This window comes from Lutra lutra, chromosome 13 (genome assembly GCF_902655055.1).
Source record: "Lutra lutra chromosome 13, mLutLut1.2, whole genome shotgun sequence".
Taxonomy (NCBI): Eukaryota; Metazoa; Chordata; class Mammalia; order Carnivora; family Mustelidae; genus Lutra; species Lutra lutra.
In genome coordinates this window covers 44,962,712-44,986,073 of record NC_062290.1, presented here as the reverse complement: position 1 = coordinate 44,986,073, position 23,362 = coordinate 44,962,712, and the positions used below count along the sequence as shown (strand labels likewise).

General features: G+C 38.9%; 1 protein-coding gene across 1 annotated transcript in view; it reads right to left on the bottom strand.

The window, feature by feature from the left end:
- Positions 1-23,362, bottom strand: part of ADAMTSL1 (ADAMTS like 1) — a 932,409-nt gene that overhangs the window by 222,257 nt on the left and 686,790 nt on the right. The window contains 4 exon segments of the mRNA XM_047700005.1: positions 6,189-6,273; positions 8,809-8,956; positions 10,177-10,381; positions 14,894-14,944. Of these exon segments, the coding sequence (XP_047555961.1) occupies positions 6,189-6,273; positions 8,809-8,956; positions 10,177-10,381; positions 14,894-14,944 (489 nt within the window).

Below are 23,362 nucleotides of genomic sequence, written 5' to 3'. Positions count from 1 at the left end.
TATCTGGATCCATTCCTGATGTTTAATTCCTTGAATATTCTTTGGGGGAAAATATAAAAACACATGTCACACAATTAACATTTCTAGTCACTTTCTTTTTTTTAAAAATATGAATTCACATTCTTAACTGCTGAGTTCAGCCATCCACATTCTCAGACAACTTTCCTGGATATAAATATGGACTCATGTAAACATATGCTCAAATATTATATATTTAAATACTATTTCCAACAAGGTAAACAAGGCATTTAATGACTCTAGGATCACCATGGCAACTCTTACTGGCTTTCCTTTCTGTATCTAATGCCTTGAGGGTTCTGTTCACACAGATGCATGACAGGAATTTCCCTTTGCTTCTTATTGAATCAGCCCCATCACTAAGCTGATGCCATCTGGCATCCAGATATCACTGTGACCTTTGGCCTGCTTGTTTTCCTTTTGCTTCATTTTTTTTTTTTTTTTTTAAATGGCTTACACCAAGGTTATTTATGGCAATGCATTTAAGGCCTATTGTGTTGAAGCATAAAAATGTTTTCTTAACTGTGCAAATAAAGGTGTTAACTGAAAATCTGATGAGATAAGCCAAGATTGTTTTTAGGGGCAAGATAGGCATAGAGGGCCACCCAATCCTGCTTTTGAGAGGACGGCACCATTCACACTCCCTACCCGGTATGTGCTAATGTCTGACGGAGGGTTGGCTTGCTGAAATGGTTGTGCTGGTCACCTAGTGTCCAAAGTAGTCACCTGCTACCTGTTGCTTGCTCAGAGCCCTCTAAGCAGAACTCCTGGCGACTGAAATAAGTCAGGGAGGAAACTGGCTTCCCTAGGTACCCAATGGATCCTTCCTCCCTCTTCCTGGAATGACTTGATTCAGAGAGCAGAAAGTCCAAAAAGAGAAAGGCAGAACTTCAGTATCAACTAGGCCACAGCCTTTTCGTATGCCTTCCTTAACAGATGACACCTTTCAGAGCACTGAGGGGACTGTTAGTGGCCTGAGGAAGTTAAGGAAATGAACAATTTCCTTCCTATTCCAAGCAAGATCAGGCTTGTTAGGAAGGCTAGCTGATTAATTTCCCGTGCAGCAACAGTAGATATGCTGCCTTCCTGGGTCCTAGAGGACCCCACTGTATCATTTCTGTCCCAGAAATGGAGCTGTCAAAGCCATCAGTGCGTGTAGTTGGCTTGAGGTAGTGGTTGTGTTTCTGCAAAGAGCTCCACAGAAGACTGAAGGTAAGTTAAATATAGGAGATAGGAATTCAAGTCAGTAATGTATTAAGCTTCTACCTGGTTAATGAACAGAATTATACTACCTCATTGCAGTTCTGATCCCTCAGCAAATAAGAGTAAAATTCTGAGGGCTTCAAAAATACCTAGAAAGCTATTCCCATATATTTGACAGTGGAAGCAACCAGCTGGGCTCAATCTGACATTTAAATTCTAGACAATCAAGAAATGGACTCTTTTTTTTTTTTTAAGATTTTATTTATTTATTTATTTATTTATTTGACAGACAGAGATCACAAGCAGGCAGAGAGGCAGGCAGAGAGAGAGGAGGAAGCAGGCTCCCTGCCGAGCAGAGAGCCCGATGTGGGGCTCGATCCCAGGACCCTGAGATCATGACCTGAGCCGAAGGCAGTGGCTTAACCCACTGAGCCACCCAGGTGCCCCAAGAAATGGACTCTTAATTATAGAGTACAAACTGATGGTTACCAACGGGGAGCTAGGTGGGAGGAGTGGGTGACAGAGGTGATGGGGATGAAGGAGGGCACCTATCGTGATGAACCCTGGGTGATCCATGGAAGTGCTGAGTTGCTATATTGTACACCTGAAACTAACAAAACAATGTAAAAAATAAAGAAAATGATAAAAAAAAGTAACTGAGGAAATCTAAGAACTAACTAACTAACTAACTAACTAACTAACTAAATAATGAATCCTAAATGATATTTTAACCAGTTGGAGGCAAGCATAATGGTGCCATCCTCTCAGAAACAAATTTCCATCATTCCATCTGCCCCTTTCTAGTGCTGGAATAGGATGGTTCTTAGCCTCGTAAAAATGCAACTCAGACCAGAATCTTATTATTTTTAGAAGTCTGTCTCTTACCATAATTCCCTCTGTGTTAACTGAGTAGCAGGAATGTCTGTGGACTCCTTAGCAAGGATCCTCAAAGGCAAGTTCACCTTACTGTACTTATTTATAAGATTGTCTGTGCTTTAGTGGGCATTTACCCCAAAGATACAGATGTAGTGAAAAGAAGGGCCATATGCTCCCCAGTGTTCATAGCAGCAATGGCCACAGTTGCCAAACTATGGAAAGAGCCAAGATGCCCTTCAATGGATGAATGGATAAAGAAGATATGGTCCATATATACAATGGAGTATTATGCCTCCATCGGAAAGGATGAATACCCAACTTTTGTATCAACATGGATGGGACTGGAGGAGATTATGCTGAGTGAAATAAGTCAAGCAGAGAGAGTCAATTACCATATGGTTTCATTTACTTGTGGAGCATAAGGAATAACATGGAGGATATTAGGAAAAGGAAAGGAAAAGTGAATTGGGGGAAATCAGAGGGGGATACGAACCATGAGAGACTGTGGATTCTGAGAAGCAAACTGAGGGTTTTGGAAGGGAAGGGGGTGCAGGGTTGGGTGAGCCTGGTGGTGGGTATTAAGGAGGGCACATATCGCATGGAGTACTAGGTGTGGTGCATAAACAATGAATCTTGGAACACTGAAAAAAAATAAAATTAAATTAAAAAAATAAAAATGTGGCTACAAGAAAAAAAAAGATTGCCCATGCTTAATCAGCTTTCCTGGGTAAAGCCCCACATGACTAAATATCTGTTCAGGGTTAGATCTTGTTCACACTGTCCTGTTCGAAGAGGAGAGACAAAAATACCTCGCTTAAAGATTCTTGCCATGGGTTGTCCAAAAAATCTGGTAAAAACATACGCCTGGATCAAGACGAACCATGGCCACTAGTGAAAAATCAATTTAGAGGGTATGACTCTCCCAAATGGGTTAGGAGATACTTTTTTATATCACAGGAAGATATTCACCACGCTGTTCCATCCTTTGTGCCATATGAATCGAACACATCATAAATAAACCTGTCTGTTGCTAGAAAAAAACAGTCCACGTCTACAAGTATTTCTTAATAAAGCTGCAGCTTTATACAGTGAATTCAATATATTAAGGGCATTACCATATTGTGACCTAATTGTGATACTCATTTCAGATATTCTTTTTAATAGGTTTTATTTATTTTGATTTCTTAAAATATTTTATTTTTTAATTTTTTTAATTTTTCAATTTTTTAAAAAGATTTTATTTATTATTTGACAGACAGAGATCACAAGTAGGTAGAGAGGCAGGCAGAGAGAGATGGGGATGCAGGCTCCCTGCTGAGCAGAGAGCCCGATGCAGGACCCGATCCCGGACCCGATTCCCAGGACCTTGAGAACATGACCTGAGCTGAAGGCAGAGGCTTTAACCCACTGAGCCACCCAAGTGCCCCAATTTTTTTTTTTTTTAAATACTATTTATTAGAGATAGAGTGAGAGACAGAGAGCACCAGCAGGGCAGAGGGGCAGAGGGGTAAGGAGAAGCAGACTCCCTGCTGAGCAGGGAGGCTGACACGGGACTCCATCCCAGGACCCTGGGATCATGACCTGAGCTGAAGGCCAACATGCAACTGACTAAGCCACCCCGGCACCCGATTTGAGGTGTTCTATGGCTGATATCTGCATGTGTATCTTCTACATGGCATTTAGCTCAGGGGAACAACCATACCAGTACATGCTTCTGTTCTATAAAGTTTTAGTTATGCCTTGGAAATTCAGTGTTTACTTTTTAATCAGAGTTTCTTTCTTTTCTTTTCTATTTTCCTAAACACACCTTAGAGTGGTTACTTTCCAACATATTTTTGGCCAGAGTGCTAACCAATTATTATTATTTTTTTTCATTCTGGGGTGGCCACAAGCATCCAGTATTCACTAACAGCATCTCCATATGCTAAAGACTTTAAGCTACTGTTTTTCCTACATTGTTTAATGAGACAGGCTGGAGATAATATTTTTATTTTACATCGGGGAACTAAATGATATTTACTGTTTTTACTACGGAACTCTTCCATAGTAGACCGGAGCCAAAGTGAGAGATAATAGTTCTAGACCACGATTCAGGCTTCTCTGATTGGTTCAGAAGTGACGGCCACAGCTTCTAAACACTACCATTTAATTTAAGCAATGTGAGTCTCTTCAGTGGGGGGAAGGAAAAGACTTGCTGACAGTATATCATTTGTTCATTATACTATGGAGAGTAATTATAGGTTGCTGCATACATTTAGAAACTAGTCTATGTGGTTTAGAAAAGAAAGAATTAAGACCATGCAAAATTATGTTTTTTAAATTCAAAATCAATAAAAAAATAATGTGACATGTCGGACCTTTCCTAGGGTTCAGTGTGCTAAACATGTAAAGTGCATTAAGACGTGGAAACTGTATCCCTTTCATTACATTATTCTACAGTGGTCACTTATTTCGTTTTGGTATAAAAGTAATTATTGTTCTGAGCATAATAGTATATATACATTTCCTTTACCCGACACCAGCGCTCCAATTACAATCTACTTCAATTCAAATTAATCATGCCAAGATGGCAATTCCATTACACTGGGAGTAAAATTTAATAATCTAATATATGGCTATAGTTTCAATGGTGAAATCTATGTGGTTAACTACTTTAGGGATTTATTAAGATTAAAGTTAAACATAATGCATCTTAATCAGACCTTTAGTTGGAAAACTCTCGTTACAAAACATGGTTGACCAGGGTCTATGTAATCCTTCTGCAGGGGCATTAAGCTCCACTTAAAACCTTCATTTTGAGAGCTATCTAATAATGGGAAAGATGTTAAATTATTGATATAAGATGTTTTGATTTAATTTCAACTTTATTATATTATTTAACATCTGTTATAATGCGATCCTGTGTATAGGGTTATGCTTCAGACCAAATGACAAAATATTCTATACAAGAGAGCAGGGTTTATTTACGTAGAAAAATACATCTCATTTTAAATGTATCTAACCTAAGAATGCATATAAGGAACAATTAGCTCCAATTACAAGGCATCTTTCTGTGTCTTAAACAGGGCCTTAGTGGATAAAGAGCTAATCCCCATCTAAAATAAACCACTTACTTCCTCTCTAGCAGCAAGAAGGCCTGTCCAGCCGGGCACTAGCCAGAGAGAAAGAAAAAGTTTTAAGCCTTCATATAGTCATGTAAAGGTTGCACTGTGATCTTTAAACACTGCCTTTCCTCCAAGGTTCTGCAATCCTTAATTGCTTTTTTTAAAAGTCATTTTTCCAAAATGTCACTTCACAGCACAAAATTCATTTCTGTTTTGCTTATTGTCTTTTTAAGTCAGAAATGCATTGTCAAATGTGAAACCAAGTGACCGCAAAACAAATTTCATTTCTCTATAAATGAACTTTGGTCACACCAATCTGGATTTTGAAATTCTTTTTTAATCCTTTGCTGTTTTGGGTGTGATTCAGAAACACAATTCATGGTCTGGCACACCATATCAGACTGAGATCCAAACAAGACGGATCTGAGAAAATTCTAAATTACTTTTGAATATATAGATTACACTGTTAATTTTTTATCTCTGGTGAAATTTAAACTACAGGTTGAATTTGGAAACCATTTCATATCCTACATGCTAATATACTTCCTTTGCCTGCAGACATATTTTACCAATGTTTTACCTTTCGTGAGTGGCTATATTGCAAAGCTGGGATATAAGGAATGTGAAAAGTTGTCCAGACTTTCCCATCAAATCTATGTTGCATCATCAGAGGGAGCCTGGGCCTTCTCACCTTTACCCTTTGGAAAAGAGGAGGTCAGATTTTGGAGAAGAGGGGTAGGTGCTCCCCCTTCATTTTCTTACTTCCAAACTGAAAAGTATTTAGAAAGCAAACAGGCAATCTGATGTTTTGAGAAATACTCGGACACTGATAAATCTCCAGTGGGACAGCCCTCAAGGTTCATTTCGACCCTTGGCAAGAGGATTACACCTGGTTCAAAGCCTAGGGAAGCCACATCCAGTGAGACACGACTTTCTTAAAACCAGTTAGTTTCAAAAGCAAAACATCTTGCGGTTTTTAAAACTTACGAGGGCTCTTCTGACACAGCGGCTCCTTCTTCTAGCTCTTGAGCTTGCTTGTACCACGGAAGCTTGGCCTCTACTGGAAGTTTCTCTGAGAATTAAGTGCATATAAAAGAGAAGAGGTTAGAACCAATTTGGAATTTTACAGAAATTCCTTTATCTCCTCACCAGTTCCTGATTTCACACTACCTAGAAACCATGCTGATAACCGCAAGTGGTAAGTTTTTAGGTAAATTCCTCTTTTTTTTTTTTATTATAAATTCCTGTTTCTGATGATGGTTATATCAAGAAAAAAAATTTTTTTAAATGTTTAGTAATACTAATCTACTAGTCTTTTTGCTGCCCTTTTATTATGTTGAAGAGCAAAGGGGAGTTTTTTATTATTATTACAAAAGTCATTAGTAACACTGACTCAACATGTATACAGAGTCATCAAAGCATCTCTTCATGATTTCCTGTTAAAAAGATAGAATATTTATCTTTAGAGATGAACACGAAGTGCAATAAATTATACTGTAATACTTCAACAATTTCTGACTCGGTTTTCCTTTTTCTTTCTGGTGAAGTGATCTATGCCATATTGTCACAAACAAACCAGGCTGCCACTCCGAAATTCAAAAAACATTGCTTTAGGTCTCTGACTCCACCCGCGCCCCATTAAGGCTCACAGACAGCCAGAATATGAACAATTTAGGGTCCATGACCTATAATTTGACTGCTTTACCTCTTTATCTAGCTTTGGCCACACAATTCAGGACAAGCTTCCTAACTACTTCCTGGAAAAAAAAGAAAAAAAAAACAAAAAAAAACAAAACCAGAAAACTGTAAAGGAGAAAAAGAAAGAGGTTCTAACTGCTCCTACAGAAGTAACTGCCAAGATTCCCATTTTGACATATTTATTAGGATCATTTATAGGGATATTTGCCTTTATAGTATGAGCCAGTGAAGCTCTATCACCATTTTATGGCATATAATTGTAAAGATGAAAGAAATATGTCTCTCTATGCATACACCATAGAATTATATGGCATTTTAATGATGTTTAGAGAGCCACGCTCACTACTTAGTTGTGAAAATCCAGATTTCATTCTTGATAGTTAACCACAAACTGCTTCTCTTTCTCTGAAGCGGCCTGGTAAAGACAGAGCTAATAAATAATGGACTATTTAAGTTAGGGGCAACACTTCTTGTCCTCTGTGTGCAGCAATCTTTTCTTGTCAGAAGACAAAGTGAGTGAGAAACATAAAAGCACTGAGGCCAGGAGGATCTGCTAACATTTAAACACAGGGACACGGGTCCCCTATGCATACATCATTTTACAGGTAGCCCATGTCTCCCAACTAAGTGACTCAGTCAACCGTGCCGTGTCTGCCATTTCTGTTTCAGTGAGGAAGTGTTCAGCCGGCACTGTGAGGCCTGCCATTCTCTATTGTCTGTTTGAAGCGGATCCTGTCAAAGGTACTGGTGGCCTCTTTCTCCCATAGCTGAGGACGCTAATGATCGTCAGGAGTGGAAGATGACACGTGTGGAGAACTGACTGTATTAATTAATTAATTAATTACACAGGCAGTGAGCTAAGCGTCCTGTCTGCACTATATCTCATGTAATACTCACATGATCTCTGAGGTAGTTACTATTACTAGCCCCATTTCACAGATGAGGAAACTGAGCTTCAGTTTACTGAGAAATGGAGGGAGAGAGATTTATTACAATGAATCAGAATTTGAGGTATTTTTGGTTTTATTTCCATCATATCATTTAGATTTCATGATGCCATTCACTCCCACCAAGGGCACCCTATAGTAAATAAAGAGGTACACGGTGGCTGATTTTCTGAGAAATGTAATGGTTGAATTAAGAAACAAAAAGGAATCATATTTAATAATAGGAGGTAGCTTATAATAAGGAGTTCTCTACTTCTGAATTGTTTGCGACTTGGGTATTTTCTATTTTCTTGACATGGTTGGCAGCAGTGTCAGCAAAGTAAGTCCAATCAGCATAAGTGCCAGTCTGTGCAATTATAACAAACCTTGCTCACTCAGTAAAACTTCTCTAAAATTCGCTTTTTATAAACTATTTGCAGCATCTGTTAAATTCCGATTTATTCCAGATTTCCATTTCAAATTATGGTTCTGGAATCTTGTCTCATATTAATGTTTTTGTTTTCAATTTAAGAAGCAACTCCTTTCTGTTTCAGCCATGTGAAGTATGAGGACTCGTAATGCATTTGCTTCTTCCCAAAGTAGACACTCTCCGATTGACTGATTGACTGTATTATTTTTAACAGCAAGAAATGTGACTAGTAAATTACACATGTATTTCTCCAACATCTCTATAATATCTCCTTTTAAGCACATGCAGTTGATACTTTTCAGCAACAGTCTTCAAACAGCTTCACAGCCCAGGAGAGAATTATGTAAGTATGTAACACTTAATAACAATTTGCAAGCAAAATGATTGGAAAGACTTTTAGGAATAGTTAAGCCCACTTAGTAGAGTCTAAGGTCCATACAAGGGTTAATTAAGAACACTAGGGATCTTTAAAAATATCCCAGGAGTTTCAAACAGTCCCCAAAGAAGACACATAACAATGAAAAGACCCGTAACGGAGCACCTGTTGAGTTACCTTTGGGCTTATAGCAGGGAGTGGGTATGACACATTCCTCTTTTATGTGGGGCTTGGTTTTGGGGCTACAACCTCCTGTGTGCATCCCGCGATGGTCGATGCAGAGGACCACCCGATACCTGAGGCCCTGGCCACATGTCACCGTGCACTGGAAGGAGAATGCAAGAGAGAGGAGACTCATAGCCAAGCTTCATTTCCTTTGCCTCGTTTCTCACCCAAGAGTCTTTTAAGGGCTGCTTTTAGATAAGGACTCCTGGTGGGTTTGTACCATTTCTTACCATTCATGGAGTCTTTGTTCTATTTGGCTATTTAGGGTGAAGGTGGCTGAAAATTCAATCACTTTCAATTTCTTAGATTAGTTCGGCAGCATTCCTTAAGCACCCCCATGTGCTGAGTCCCAAACCAAGCCGCAAAAAGAAGGAGAAAAGAAACTGTAAAGTGTGCTCACTTTCGATTACTAACACTGCATTTGACTTTATTTAGTCACTTTGTTAGCTCCCACATGGACATTAACCCTTTGTAAACGGCCATCATAGTAAATTTATATTGCAGCATGGCTGATCCGATTGACTATACTGACATGGTCAAAATGTTTCAGGGGGTTGATTCAATGGTCAGATGTAGACAGCACCTCCAGTGCTTCTAGATGCCAGGGAGCAAGTCTAGATAGAGAGAAACGTCACAGCTCTGATCCTGCTGCCCCAAAGCCACACAGTGAAGTGAGAAGTCTTTTGCCGACTCTGTGGCTCGGGGCACAGAGTTTACCTCCTCATCTTTCTATCTCTTTTGCCATTTTAAACCTTTTGAATTAGCAGCCAGGAAACCCCAAATAACATATTATTTAAGCTGCTGCAACAGTCTCCCTATGATCTAGAATGTTCTGCTTTTAATTATCCTACTTCCTCCCTGTTCTACTTATTTTTCCATTTCCATTTCACATTTTTTTTTTTCAATGAAAATACAGATAGTTTTAATCGGAATTTACTCTTTACCCTTTTTGGATAAGAAATAAAACCCAAAACCCAACTGTGGTCTACTGAGCTCTATCATCGGAGCAGCTTCTAGACATTGCGGATCAGTCATTTGGCCTCACTGAATCTTGACAGACCCTGGCCTCTCTTCGCCACTTGAGGGAACGTTATGAGAGACAGAGGCTTCTTGGAGTAACTTGAAGAAGTTATGTAAATCTACATGTTTACACCTGGGTGTGCTGGGGTTGGGGCGTGCCTATGTCAGGAGCTAAACTGGACGGCTTCTGGACACTTCGAGAGCAGTGGGGAGCTGCCCAGGGTAGCCGGCCGGGTCATGGCGATGAGAGGGAAGAGTGGACTTACTCTCCTAACGAACAAAGAAAGAGGGCACAGTTACCGGAGACCACTCCTGTGCCAGCCATTTAGGACAGTCAAAAATGTTGCAGGGCTGCACGATGGGCATCTTAGGGGTGTACATGCATTTCCACTCTTCCACTGAGGTGACATGCCCCTGGATGTCCTCCTCCACACAGGAAACTGCCCGGCTCTGGATGCCCCCCCCACACGAGGAGGAGCACGCGGTCCACGGGGTGGCCTCCCACCTACAGAAGCAAGGGGAGTCATCAGGGCGGACATGCACATTGCCAAACCTCCTCAGTGACCTTTCCGACCAACCCCTTTCCCAGTGCCTATTGGGGCAATCAGGTTCTGAGAGGCTACGGTCCAGAGATCGGAAAGCCATCTAATGCCTAATAGTGGACGAGGGAGAGCGAAGGATTCAGTGTCAGCAAAAGTGCTCTGGAAACCTCGAAGCTCTGCGCCAAGTGTAAGAAATTACTCTTTTGAGAGCTGTCCACAGGGCGAACTGGGCTGTCTGTAACCTACTCCAAAGACGGCTATTCGGTCCCTCTCCTTATAGTTTGAATATATATTCTGTGTACCATATTTATATTATTTCATATCTTATAAATATATCCTGTATCTATGTTATATATAATATTTAAAATATTCACATATTTAAAATAGATATAATATTTAATATAGATATTTAATATTAGTATTTATAATATTAAAATATAAAAAATATATGTTTACTAAATGTCACTCAATATCTTTGTCAAGATTACAACTGGTTACTCAGTTAACACTAACAGTTTGCACCTAGGCTGTTATTTTCTATTTTCAATGCATTGCTTTATCACTTAGCTTCTGGATACTTTTACATTGAGAAGCTCATGAATGGTGAAGGTAAACCAAATGTTCATCCCCTCTCCCTTGCTTCTACAATCATCAGCTTTGGGACTACATGGATTCAGCACAATTTTGATGTTGAAACTAGCCCATCATTACACTAACAAGCAAAAGTAATAATGTGCGTTATTATCTTCTCATTCCCTAACTGTTGAGGGATACTGGCAGTTAGCATTCCCCGGATAAAGAACTGTGGGAATTGTGAAGAAAGTTTGGTTTGGATTGGAAGGCTGATGGCATTGGAATCTAAAGATACAGTTACCTAAGGGAGATGATTACAGTATTATCAATAACATTTAAGAGAGTTCCATTGATTTTTTTTTTTTTTAGATCTCTACACAGCTCTGAAGCATTTGGACCAGAAGCTGACAGATATTTTTGCCTGATTCTCTTCTCTCCTCCTGCAGATTTAGAGAACATAGAATTTTTAAAAATAGAAATACTGAGACTGAGCCTGTCTTTCCTGCATATGTTCTGCTTGTTGCTGAGGATTGCTACGGAACTTCAAGATTTCTCTTAGGATTAGGAGGCATATAATTTTAATGAGAGAGAAACAAAATATCCCCAAGTCGATCGATTGGAAAGTTAAATGTAAAAATATTGCACAGGCATACCGTGGAGATAGCAATTATCCTTTAAGTAGGATTTCATGTATATTGGGAACCCGACTTCTCTTTTGCATGAGCGTGGATATGGTGTGTTTCCCAGGTAACAGAGGATTTTCCTCCACATTTTCTCTGCACCGTTTGAGTCTAGGCAACAACTGTCACCTCTATTGCCAACAGCCTAAACAGGCTGCCAAGTACTATATTTTCCCCAGGAGAGACAAAAGAAAATGCTATTATGGGGAACCTGAGGCCCTCTGTTTAGCCCTTAGGAGACTTTATGAGCTCTTTCAAGAGAATGAAGCAGCTCTGTAGAGGGTGTCTCTTGAAAAGGCAAAGACCAATTCTCATTTATCTCCATGTAAATCTCTGGAGAGTTTCCCTCTGTATATGGATAACAGGTCTGATTCAGAATGATATATAAGTACATATTCACATTAGATTTGATCTGACAGTGAAGTGGGAATATGTTTTTGAATGCATATTTAATCTCTTAAAACATTAAGATGCCATAAAAAAAGCACACTTTCTAATTGGTACTCAAACGTCCCTAAACTTGACCCTTCTAAAGAGACAGTGATTAATTTCTGTCTCAACATTTGGACCTGACCCATAGTGTGATTTCACAAACAGGAATAAGTATCCTTTTCAGTGTCAGCGATCACAGAAAGACAAATGATGCTAATATTATTCTAAGAATTTATAATATGGGTCCATCGTACCCATACTTCTATATGTGAAAAATTATTGTGTGATTCTTGCCATAATAATAGGGTTATGAGGAATTTCAAGGCAAAACATGTCTGAGTGCTTTAAAGAAAGTATAATAAAAGCTGAGAGAAGGCATTAGTTAGAATATCTTAAAATAGGGACCAGGTAAGTGCTTGGGGTAGGGGAAATAAAAGCACATATCCAAGATCCCTGCCCTGGAAGAATAAAAAATCAGTTCATATATCACGTATTTTAATTCTGATGGCTTTAAATTTTTTAAACACATCGTATGTTTAAGAAATTCTCAAAACTAAGAGTAATATGGAAAATTTGTGTATGTTAATTATGATTTAATAAGATTCTGTTCTCCTATTATGTTCAGGTATATGTCTCAAAGACTGAAAGCAAGAAAAAAATCTAAAAATTCCTTAACTTTGCTTTGTTATCTATACTTGTGGTCTAAAACCCATTTAAATAATCAATATGGAAAGCCTTCTGCCTTGATCAGAAGGTAGCTGCCATCTGAGAATCATTTTTGAGCCTCAGTTTTTAACTCTGGATCATTTTGGAGATTCAATTCTTCTTGTAGAAACATATTTGTAGAAATTGCTTCCATTTACTAAGATTTTATCAATTAAGCAGAACTTTAGCAGAATCTAACTTTAGAATTAGCTCAGTAACAGAAGTGCAAGGAGTAGGAAATACAGTCTGTTTATTTGTGATTGTCCTTTTCCATTGTGATGCATGGACAGGCCAATGTGTACACAGGAGAACATTAAGGGGGCCCATTTCAATCTATCATTGAGAATACTGGGCTTCTGACATTTGGGGGAAATCAGAACATATAAGAAATGAAGTTTAACCTAAGATGGCATTAGTCATACCGGAGAAATACAAACAAGAGAAATCACAGATATGAAAGAAACTTAGGAGTGCTATTATAAGAAAAACATAAATTCAACGTTGCTCACCCCTGACACCCAACTTTGCTTTTATGATAAAATATATGGCCTTCCCACAAACAGATATGTGTCCTGTGGATACTTATTTTACAGATAAAGAAACTGAAATCAGATGAAATCTTGGTTCAGTTAAATTCAACTTCTTATATTTTCATTCCATTTCTTTTTTCAAGAAGCATTTACTATAGAAGTTTGGTTTTGGATCAAGCCAGCAAAATGATCTATCAGCGTTCTAAAGTCATTTATCATCTTTATCAATATAGTCATAGAAAAGTGGGAGGGAGCTAACTAATGGTGGGAAAACTTAAAAAGAAAAAGATTCAATGCCCCTCTCTACATGCTACCATTAGGATGGTGAAAAGTGGGTTCTGTACCAGTCACTGGAAATATTTAAGTAGAGGCTGGATGACAGCTTGCACTGGGGTACACGTATTATCTAAATCTCTGTGTGCATACCCGAATGGTATGCACTAAATACACATATGGATATTTGTGCAAATACACTCGTTTATAAATGTAGGGCATATGAGCGTGATTGCTTGGAAGGAGTAGGACAGGAAAGCCTCTCTGGGGAGCTGAGTTCAATGACCTCGTGAGCCCCTGTTTGGATTCCATTTCATGAAGCATTTGGAAATTTTCAATCAAACTTTTTTTTTTTTTTTTTTTTTTAGTTCAGAATAAAGTTATTTTCTAGGCTTGGTATAGTTTGAGATTCAGGAAACTACCATGGATTATTCACACTATTTGTGATCTGATGGAAACTCTGAGTTCTAAAGAGGAGCTGATGCCCTCGAGTCCAAGTGAGCAAAGAGGATAGAGCAAAGGCATCTCCTAGCACAGGAGTTCCGTCAAAGCCCGATTCTAATTTATGTTATCTGGGGACCTGTTTCTAGTGTGGCAGATCACACACTCAAGAACTGGCGTATTTTTGAGCCTCTCCAGTTTTCATATGAATATATTAATAAAGAGAACAAGGTCTCTTAAAATTTCCTCAGTCACTTTTTTTTTTTCTAGTTGAAAAAAGGCCTGTCCTTTAAAAAGGCAGCACAGCACATGGAATTGGGTATTTTGAGAAAAAAATGTCCCCCAAATGTTCTGAACAATAAGGATGGGAAAACATTGCCTTTTGGTACACAATTATAATTTCTCTGCAACACAAAGAAGATATTTAAAGCCCCTAGGCAGAATAATACCACATCTGGAATCCCACATTTGCAGTTCTGTGATAATGCCTCTGGCAGTGTTTGCTTAACAGTTAGCAACAGGGCTTTAATGCCTAGGGCCCTACTGCAGAGAAACAGAACAGGACAAACGAGTGAAAGAAAGACACAACATAACCCATACACTGTATCTAATCAGAGTCAATGATTGTGTCCACTTCAATGTAATAGGATCCTATCTTAAAACGGTTTTTGAATGACCAGCTTAGAGTTCGAGCAGAAGCAGAGCTCAGGATGGGTTGCAAAGTATACCATCTATCAGCTTACTTTTACAGGAAAACACACAGTCTACAGCTACATAGATACATAAAAGAAGCAGAAGGCTGATTTACTAATTCTAGCATCAGGATGGTTGATTTACGTACCGAGGAAGGGGATGGTAGAGGTCATAAGGCATGATCTGCTTGTATCCGTCACTGTTAGGAACAATAATGCCAACCCTCTGAGTAGAAGGTACACACAATAAAATAAACACTAAATGATTACATTATACAAATTTTGTTAGACAAATGCAAAACAACATTAATAATCGTCTCTGAAAACAACTACAACAGTTCAGTATCTTTATACTCGCAGATTCATGAGGATGGGGCAAGTTCAAGGGCACCGTTTACTATAATTAGTTCTCTGATCCAAGCAGGAAATACCACGGAAAGGGTTGTGGCGAGAAAACTTGGCACCTCATCATTAACTATGACACAATAGGCTTGTAAATGTTCTTTAATCCCCCCAATTATACATCCTATGAGGTCATTATTATCATTATTCATGCTACTTCCAGATGCTCCGCAAGCAATTACAGTTACTGTCTCACTCCGGATGAAAGAGAGAGCTCCGTATACGAGTATGTACCTGGGGATTGCCAAAACTTGGGAATGTGCATGAGCAAATACGTTTCTTCCCTTGGCATATCTCAAGGTTTTAGTAAATATCTGGAAAGCAGTCACTGGGTTATTGTTATGAAGGGAGAGAGAACGAGCGAATATAGTAGGCAACTAGCAATTAAAGCAAGTTTCCTCCAAGATAAAGGCAGAACACTTAAAATGGATAAAAAATATGAAAAATCATTTTTGTGGTCTATAAAAATGTGATATAATGTTAACCACTATTACAGTGCTGGTTGTGATGGTTGTGACCATTGCCGGTCTATCTGGTGCCCTGGGAAACATGTGAGATTCAGAGACAGTCTAAAGGAGCCATAAGAAATGACTTTATAGGGTATATGGCTAATGGATTCATAAGAAATGATATTATAGGCTGTGTGGAAATCCCCAGAGGCCTTATGGACACTAATAAACTACATTAAACTGCTTCACTGATTTCAGCTAAAGCTTCTAATTGGCAAGATTTTCTTGCAGCGTCCCCTGGCTTGTGGAAGATTTATGATGAATTGGTCTCAGATAAAAGGGTTAGTATAATAGACCCTCCGTCAAGAGTGGGAGACAGAAAGGGCTCAACACACAGCTGTCACCATGGTACAGAACAGGGTAGGGCATGAGCAGAAGAGACGTATTTTGCAACTGACGAATGATGGGAAGTCCTTCTTTTGAATAATGAAGGAACTCACATCGCCTCTATGTATCCCTGGGGGACAAGGATGGGTGTATATTTATATATCCACATTTGATATAAATGTTGATGTTTTTATTTAAATGAATAAATTAAGGCTTCAATTTTAATTTCATTCTCTGATATAGGATGACACAATATATTCTTTTTATTTTTTTAATTAATTTTTTATTAACATATAATGTATTATTAGCCCCACGGGTACAGGTCTGTGAATCGCCAGGTTTACTCACTTCACAGCACTCACCATAGCACATACCCTCCCCAATGTCTATAACTGAACCATCCTCTCCCTACTCCTCTCCCCCCAGCAACCCTCAGTTTGTTTTGTGAGATTAAGTCTCTTATGGTTTGTCTCCCTCCCAATCCCATCTTGTTTCATTTTTTCCTTCCCTACCCCCAAATCCCCCCACTATGCCTCTCAAATTCTCCATATCAGGGAGATGATATGATAATTGTTTTTCTCTGACTGACTTATTTCACTCAGCATAATACCCTCTAGTTCCATATACGTCATTGCAAATGGAAAGATTTCATTTCTTTTGATGGCTGTGTATTCTTTTTTGATGGCTAGCAAATCTTAGCTTTTGGGTAAAATGGGTGAGCTCGGGTGGATCAGATAAAAACAGCACTGACTTGAGATCATCATAAATAAGAGGGAGTGATAAAGAGGGTACTTTCTGAAGAAATGACTGAAAGGTACGAGGATATATGAAAGAAATTAAATTTAAAGGACAAGGGGAAACAAAGCTATGAAAAATAGGTATGTATTCCCAGAAGAGACAACCATTGGCATATTAATTTACTTGTTTATCTTACATGACTGAATTTTCTATATTTATCTGTATGATTAAAGTTTTTGTACTCATTTGCTAGGCTAGATTTTCATTGCGTATGGATGGGCATCTCCATAAAGTAACAATATTCACGAAACTCGATGCTGCCTTTTGAATAAAGTCAAAATCCCGCAGCTCTAACAGAAAAATCGAATGGATCCTAACATTGAACTTTTCTCCCTGTTTTTCCAAGTTAGAGAATGTTTCTCTTCTTTTCTGCCTTCTTCTGACAGAAAAATTAAATGTGAAAGACTGATCCTATCTTTTATTATAATCATGTGCTCTCTTTCCAATAATTCTTTTTTTAAAAGATTTTATTCATTTGACAGAGAGAGAATGAGATTTCAAGTAGGCAGAGAGGCAGGCAGAGAGGGAGGGGGAAGCAGTCTTTCCGCTGAGCATAGAGCTCAATGCAGGGGCTCGATCCCAGGACCCTGAGAACATGACATGAGCAGAAGGCAGAGGCTTAACCCACTGAGCCACCCAGGCGCCCCTCTAATAATTCTTATGTCTAGTAGTCAAGAGAATTTTCTTTTTAAAGGAGCTATATTTTTAAAAAAATTCCAACCTTCCAAAGTTCTTCTAATAACTTTGGATATACATCTAATAGAAGTTAATTAAGAAATCATCGAATTGACTTAACTATTATATTTGAGCTAACCCAAGCATTTTTACTCACGCCAACACCACCTTCTAAATGCAAAATGCAGTTTGTTGTCTTCTCTTCTGAAAAATTTTACAGCTATGATTTGTTATCCTCAGTACTAGAATGAACACTGCATATCTCTGCCAATTGATTTATCAGCTGATGATATTTAAAATGGAGTCAGTGGCATTGAAGAAAACAGGCTAGAAGAGAAGGGGAATAAAAGGGGGTGCATATAGAATTCAAGATGTTGGGCTCTGCTTTGGACTGATTTAGAAATTGTGTTTTTGTTTGCACAAGGACCTCTAAACCTGGATTCAGCAAAACTATAGCTATATTTGTCTTTCTATGGCATGGGTCATGGTGAAGACTCATAAAATCATTCTGGGCACCTGTGAAAACAGAAAGATATCAAAACAATGGTGCTCTGTCCAGTCTTGTTAATGTATGCTCCTGTGCATGGGCTCTGCTCTCTCTAGGGGTTCGTGCTATGGCCTTGGCCTTTCACCACACTGTCACAGAAGGGTAGGCACTATGGCCTAAATGTATCTTCCTATTGCTTACCTTTAAGACAATTGGTCTTTTTCTTAGGCAAAGTGTACATATTGAGGAATGATGAAAAGGATGCCATTCAGGGACCTTAAGAAGCTCTTCCTGTGTTCAGGGCTTGATGCGTGTGTGTGTGTGTGTTGTATGTGTGTATATGCAGGCATTCAGACATGATAGGTGGGAAGTCATGGAGGAGGCAAAAACAATTTTTAAAAATGATTACAAGAGAAGATGTAAGAAACAGTTGGTTTTGGGCAAAACCATACATTCTTCAATGCTTTAACGATCGTGATCATGCATGCACTTCTTACACTGGGCAGCGACCTGACTCCATTGGACTCTCCAACATCAGAGATTATGGTGGGAAAATGAGAAGATGAGGAAGAGGTCATTCTCGACTCAAGGGGTGTCAGTAGAAAAAAAACAGGGTACCTTGCCTCAGCAAGGCACACACCTTGCTGAACTGTCCAATGATGGAAGAATGCTTCCATGTTAAGACAGACTCATGTAATGAAATATTATGCAGTCATAAACATGAAGCCTTTTGAACTATTTTTAATGACATAGAAAATGTTCAAACATTAATGGTAACTAAAGAAAATTCAATGCAAAGTAGAACCTACCATGTGAACCACAATACTAAGAAAATTCATGTGCTCATAAATCTATATAATCACTTTCATAGTTCATATATATGTGTCTATGTGTGGGTAAATAACATATATACTTATTTATATGTATTTACACATACATATGTCACAGAAATATATTAGGAAAAGATAAAAACAGTTGTTAGTTCCTGGTGTTTGCCTTTGTATTTTTACATTTTTCTGTTTTCCAAGTTTTCTATAATGTATAGTCACAAGAATTAAAATATTTAAGCAAGACAAAATACAAGTTTGAAAAGGTATAAGGCAGGAACATTTAAAAATATGATATAAATGGATGAAATGAGACCATCACCTCAAATTCCAAGTGTCACTGAAAGATTATTGAGTCTGTTTTGAAATAATCTCAGAAGCTATTTTAGAACAATATCCTTGACTTTAAATGACTTCAAAATCAATCCATATTCAGGCTCACACTATTTAGCAAATTTCTCTCTCCAAGAAAAATCCTAATGAACTATCTCTATGAGAGCCTAATTTGTGGGGTTCTGGGTTCTTTCTATAATGGAAATGACACATAACAAGCCCTTTTGGTGTTAAATGTCCCTTTCTGAGAATCTCTGATGACCTTTCTTCTTCTCCTGAGCTGCAGACTTCCAGACAGCTGGATACGCTCTAGCTTTGTCAAGCTCAACGTGTCCAGATAGTTCACTATCTTCCCCCGTGATCACCGTTAGTGTTCAGACACTACCATCTTCCCACCCACCCAGGCTAGACTCTACAGGATGTTTTTGGTTGCTTCTCCTTCCTGTGCTTTCTACTGGAACTCAGCTTTGCCAGTTGGGAAGTCTGGCCACACACATCTCCTTGTGACACAAGTTTGGGGCCTTTTGCAGTGGTCAGCTAACAGATTTCTGCCTGCAGGCACTGTCTGCTTCAACCCAGCCTGCTCACTGCTGTCATAGAAACCAGCATTTTATTTCCCAGCTCAAAAATCTTAAGTGGCTCCATGATACCCAGTGAGATTTCTTAGTCAAGGTCTATCTATCTCTTCTAAAGCCTGTCTTTAATTTCCCTCTCAACATCTGGCCAGAAATTCACTCTTCTTCTTCCAAAAACCCACTGCACTAACTCTGCTCATCACTTTTAAGTTTCTACTAAGTTCTAATTATGTATAACTTTGCTTTAGTTTAATATCATGGGGCAGAATCCATATTGGTTCTCTACTGGATCTCTTAACACCATGCCCTGGGCAGAGGCAATTAGTGCATATTCGCTAAAGGAAGTTATGCTGTTGGTATGCAGACACAGAGGCAAGCAGTACCATCCAGAATTAAAGCAAATAAACAGAACCAGGTCAAAGAAACTCCCAGCCAACTGTCACTCACTGGGCACATTTTTAGTCTCATTCCTTGCCTTCCTCTAGCTCTGCCATCTGTGCAAGGGGGATAAACAGTTTTGGGGGTGAGGGGGTGGAAGTTAAGGAAGGCTGCTCTGGTAGCAGAGGTGATTGGGGAATTTGGGGAGGAGAGAGGACAGCTTAATGACACCTGTGCTTCTAGCTTGCTTGGCTTAACTCTGCATCTCTTCCATTGGGTATCTTCCAGAAATAGCCATGACAGCTCAAAAAGCTCTCCTTGTTCCTGTCTCATTGTCTTTCAGGTACCATGATGCTTTGTCACTATATAACTCTCTCTGGGCAGTGTTGGGCCCCAGTTCCTGGTTGATTTTGCTTTGCCTTTGCCATGGTAGCAAGCATCGAATCTGTACCAGTTAGGCACTCCATTAAAAAAATGAATGAAATTGTGGGTGGTAGAGGGAGCAATGGCACAGAAGAGAATATTTTACCTTTTCTTGACAACTCTGGGGCAACAGAAACCCATCTCTTCCTAAGCAACAGTTTAGGATGGGGCAGGAAAGAAGTGACCAAAAGTTGGAAAAGACATAAGCGTTCATGTTTTCCTGGGTCGTAGAGCACAAAGGATCATGGTATAATAAGGAAAAGGACCCCCTAAGGAGCTGGGAAATGGACAGTCCAGTTCTCCTCTCTGTCACTGTCTGTGATCTTGAGGGCCTTACATTTGAATTTCTGCCACAGCTAAGGACTGGATGAAATCAGGAGTTTTAAGATAAAGTAGCAGCGGGGGCTCGGAAACCCATCTCATGGAGCTCTAGCTCACCTCTCCTCTTCCTAGTGGCTGCTGGAGGCAGAACTTGCAGCTCTGTGGACCACAAATTGAAAACTACTGAACTAGGTGATCATCTCAAAATATTTCCTACTCTAATATTTGGTGACTTCTTAAAGCACCACGGGCCTCCCTAAGCAAGATGAGATCCAGCAAATGAGAAAATATTCTGTAAAGAAGTCACAATCTTTTTTTAAACCATTGTACCTACTAGGCAACATTCATTTATCTTTTGGAACCAGACCAAAAGAACCCTGTCCATCATCCAGGCTTTGAAAACATTTTAAGGCACATATTCATTTTTCTGCAGTAAAATCCACTGGGGAGTTTTTGATCATTTGACCCCATATATTAAGATTTCCTCACTTTGCTATTTCTGTGGCTCATATTCTTGATATTAATGAATGCAATTTCTGAACTGCTTTTAAGTAAGTGGGACTAATATTTCTTTGGGGTTTATCTCTTCCTCTACTTCCTCAAGTGATTGGTCACCTTTTGGATGGAGTAAACATCAGTATTTATGCTTCTATAAAAGAGGCTTGTCTAACCTAGGTGTATAGTCTTTTCAAAGACCCAGAGGACTGAACTTCGCATAGACATGCAAAGTTGTCAGTACTGTACTGGTTGTGGGGGTCTATGTTGGGCTTAAATTGGATATTATCGGGTGCTTAAAGGCATCATGAAGAATAAGGTATCAGTAGCATGAATCGGGTCAGCTGAGTTTCCATTCTAGGGAAGGTTAAGTCTGGAACTGGAAGCACTTAGATGTACAACACAGCTTTCTTTTGCACAATCTAACCTAGGGGCAGATCCCTCAACCTCTTTAGCCTTCAGTTTGTTTATCTGGAAATACAGATAATAATCTCTGTTTTGCTAACCTCCCAGGGATTGTAAAACTGAATTGAGATAATGGATGTGAAAGCTCTTTATAAACTTCATAAAGAAGTAATGTTGAGCATGTCATTTTACAGGTTTGGCTCTCAATTTGATAATGATAGCTGACTTCTGTTGAGTGCTTGGCACCCTGCTAAGAGCTTTATGTATATTATCTCATTTAATCCTCGTAGCTACTCTCCTACAGGAATATTTTACTCATTTTACAAGTAGCAAAACTCAGGTCTAGAGAAGAAAAGAAGTTACCAGTTAGTAAAGCCAAAGTGAAGGAGGTTAAAATGGAGGATGATGCTAATACCTGTTACATTAACTTGCAGGTTAATTAAGAGAATTGATAAATAATTACACATTTCAAAAGTGTAAGAGGTACTGTAACAAGTGATTATCATTATTGGTAGTCATGAGCTGGTCTGGTAGAAGGACTGAACCGCCCCAATAATGGAGTTACAAACTGATTGTCTGATGATGTGTGTGAGAATGTCACTAATAACTTGGAAGGATATGCCATGCATCCTAAAAAGAACCAGAACTCCACTTTTTTACCTCATTAGAGATAATGAATGAAAGTGGACACGGGATTTTACGGTGATCTTTCTTCTCGCTTACTCATTAGCGTCTCAGAGCAATATATTCAAATGAGGTTGATTGAACAGAAGTTGGTACTTTTCTAAATCACTTACATCTTGTAGCAAAACAAAAAGACTTTGAAGACGAGGAAAACATTTCATTATACTTTAATTGCTAACGAGGCAACCATTTTCTAGCCCTTACACTGAGTTCTCCTTTTTTGGTGACTTGGCATAAATCCCATTAGAATTAAATGGCAATGTCTCACAGCTGGTTAAATGGGGATTATTAGGCAGTTGCATGTTGCGATTTAAATTATCTTAATTTCTCATGGTTGTTGTATTTTAAAACTCTGATACAGGTGATTTACTTTGATGAAGATTTTTTTTTTTTTAAGGAATTCATGTCTCTTGCTGTTAAAACAACAGAGAATTCCATTTCTAGACCCATAGAAAATTCTGGGGTCCCATCTTTTTCTGGTCATGGAGGAGAAAGCTGCTTTCTGGAAAGTTTAGCAGTTTCTCTCTAAGGTAACACCAACATTATCATAATCATGATTTTAGTCATAATAGCTGTAGCAACTAACATTTCTGAGGGCTTGTCATGTGTCAGACATTCTGCTAAGCTCTTTAAATATCTTAGAGCATTTATTCCTCATGATGACCCTGTGAGGTAAGTATTGTTATTTTCCTCATTTCGCAGGATAAAAGATGGAGACTTAGTGAGAACAAGTAACTGGCCAAAGGGTACTCAATCAGTAAATGGCAGGGTCAGGATCCCAAGCCAGCCTCTTCACTCCAAAGCTCCCCTCCTAACCACCAGTCCACACTGCCATTGGACTAGTCACCAAGTTAGCGTGACCAAGTTTTTACATGCCCACTACACATAATGGCTCTCGCGATGCAGATTATTTCTTTAAAGTTGCATTAAGATTCAATCTGAGATTTTGTTTGCAATTTGGATCATGGCCAGGGATGAC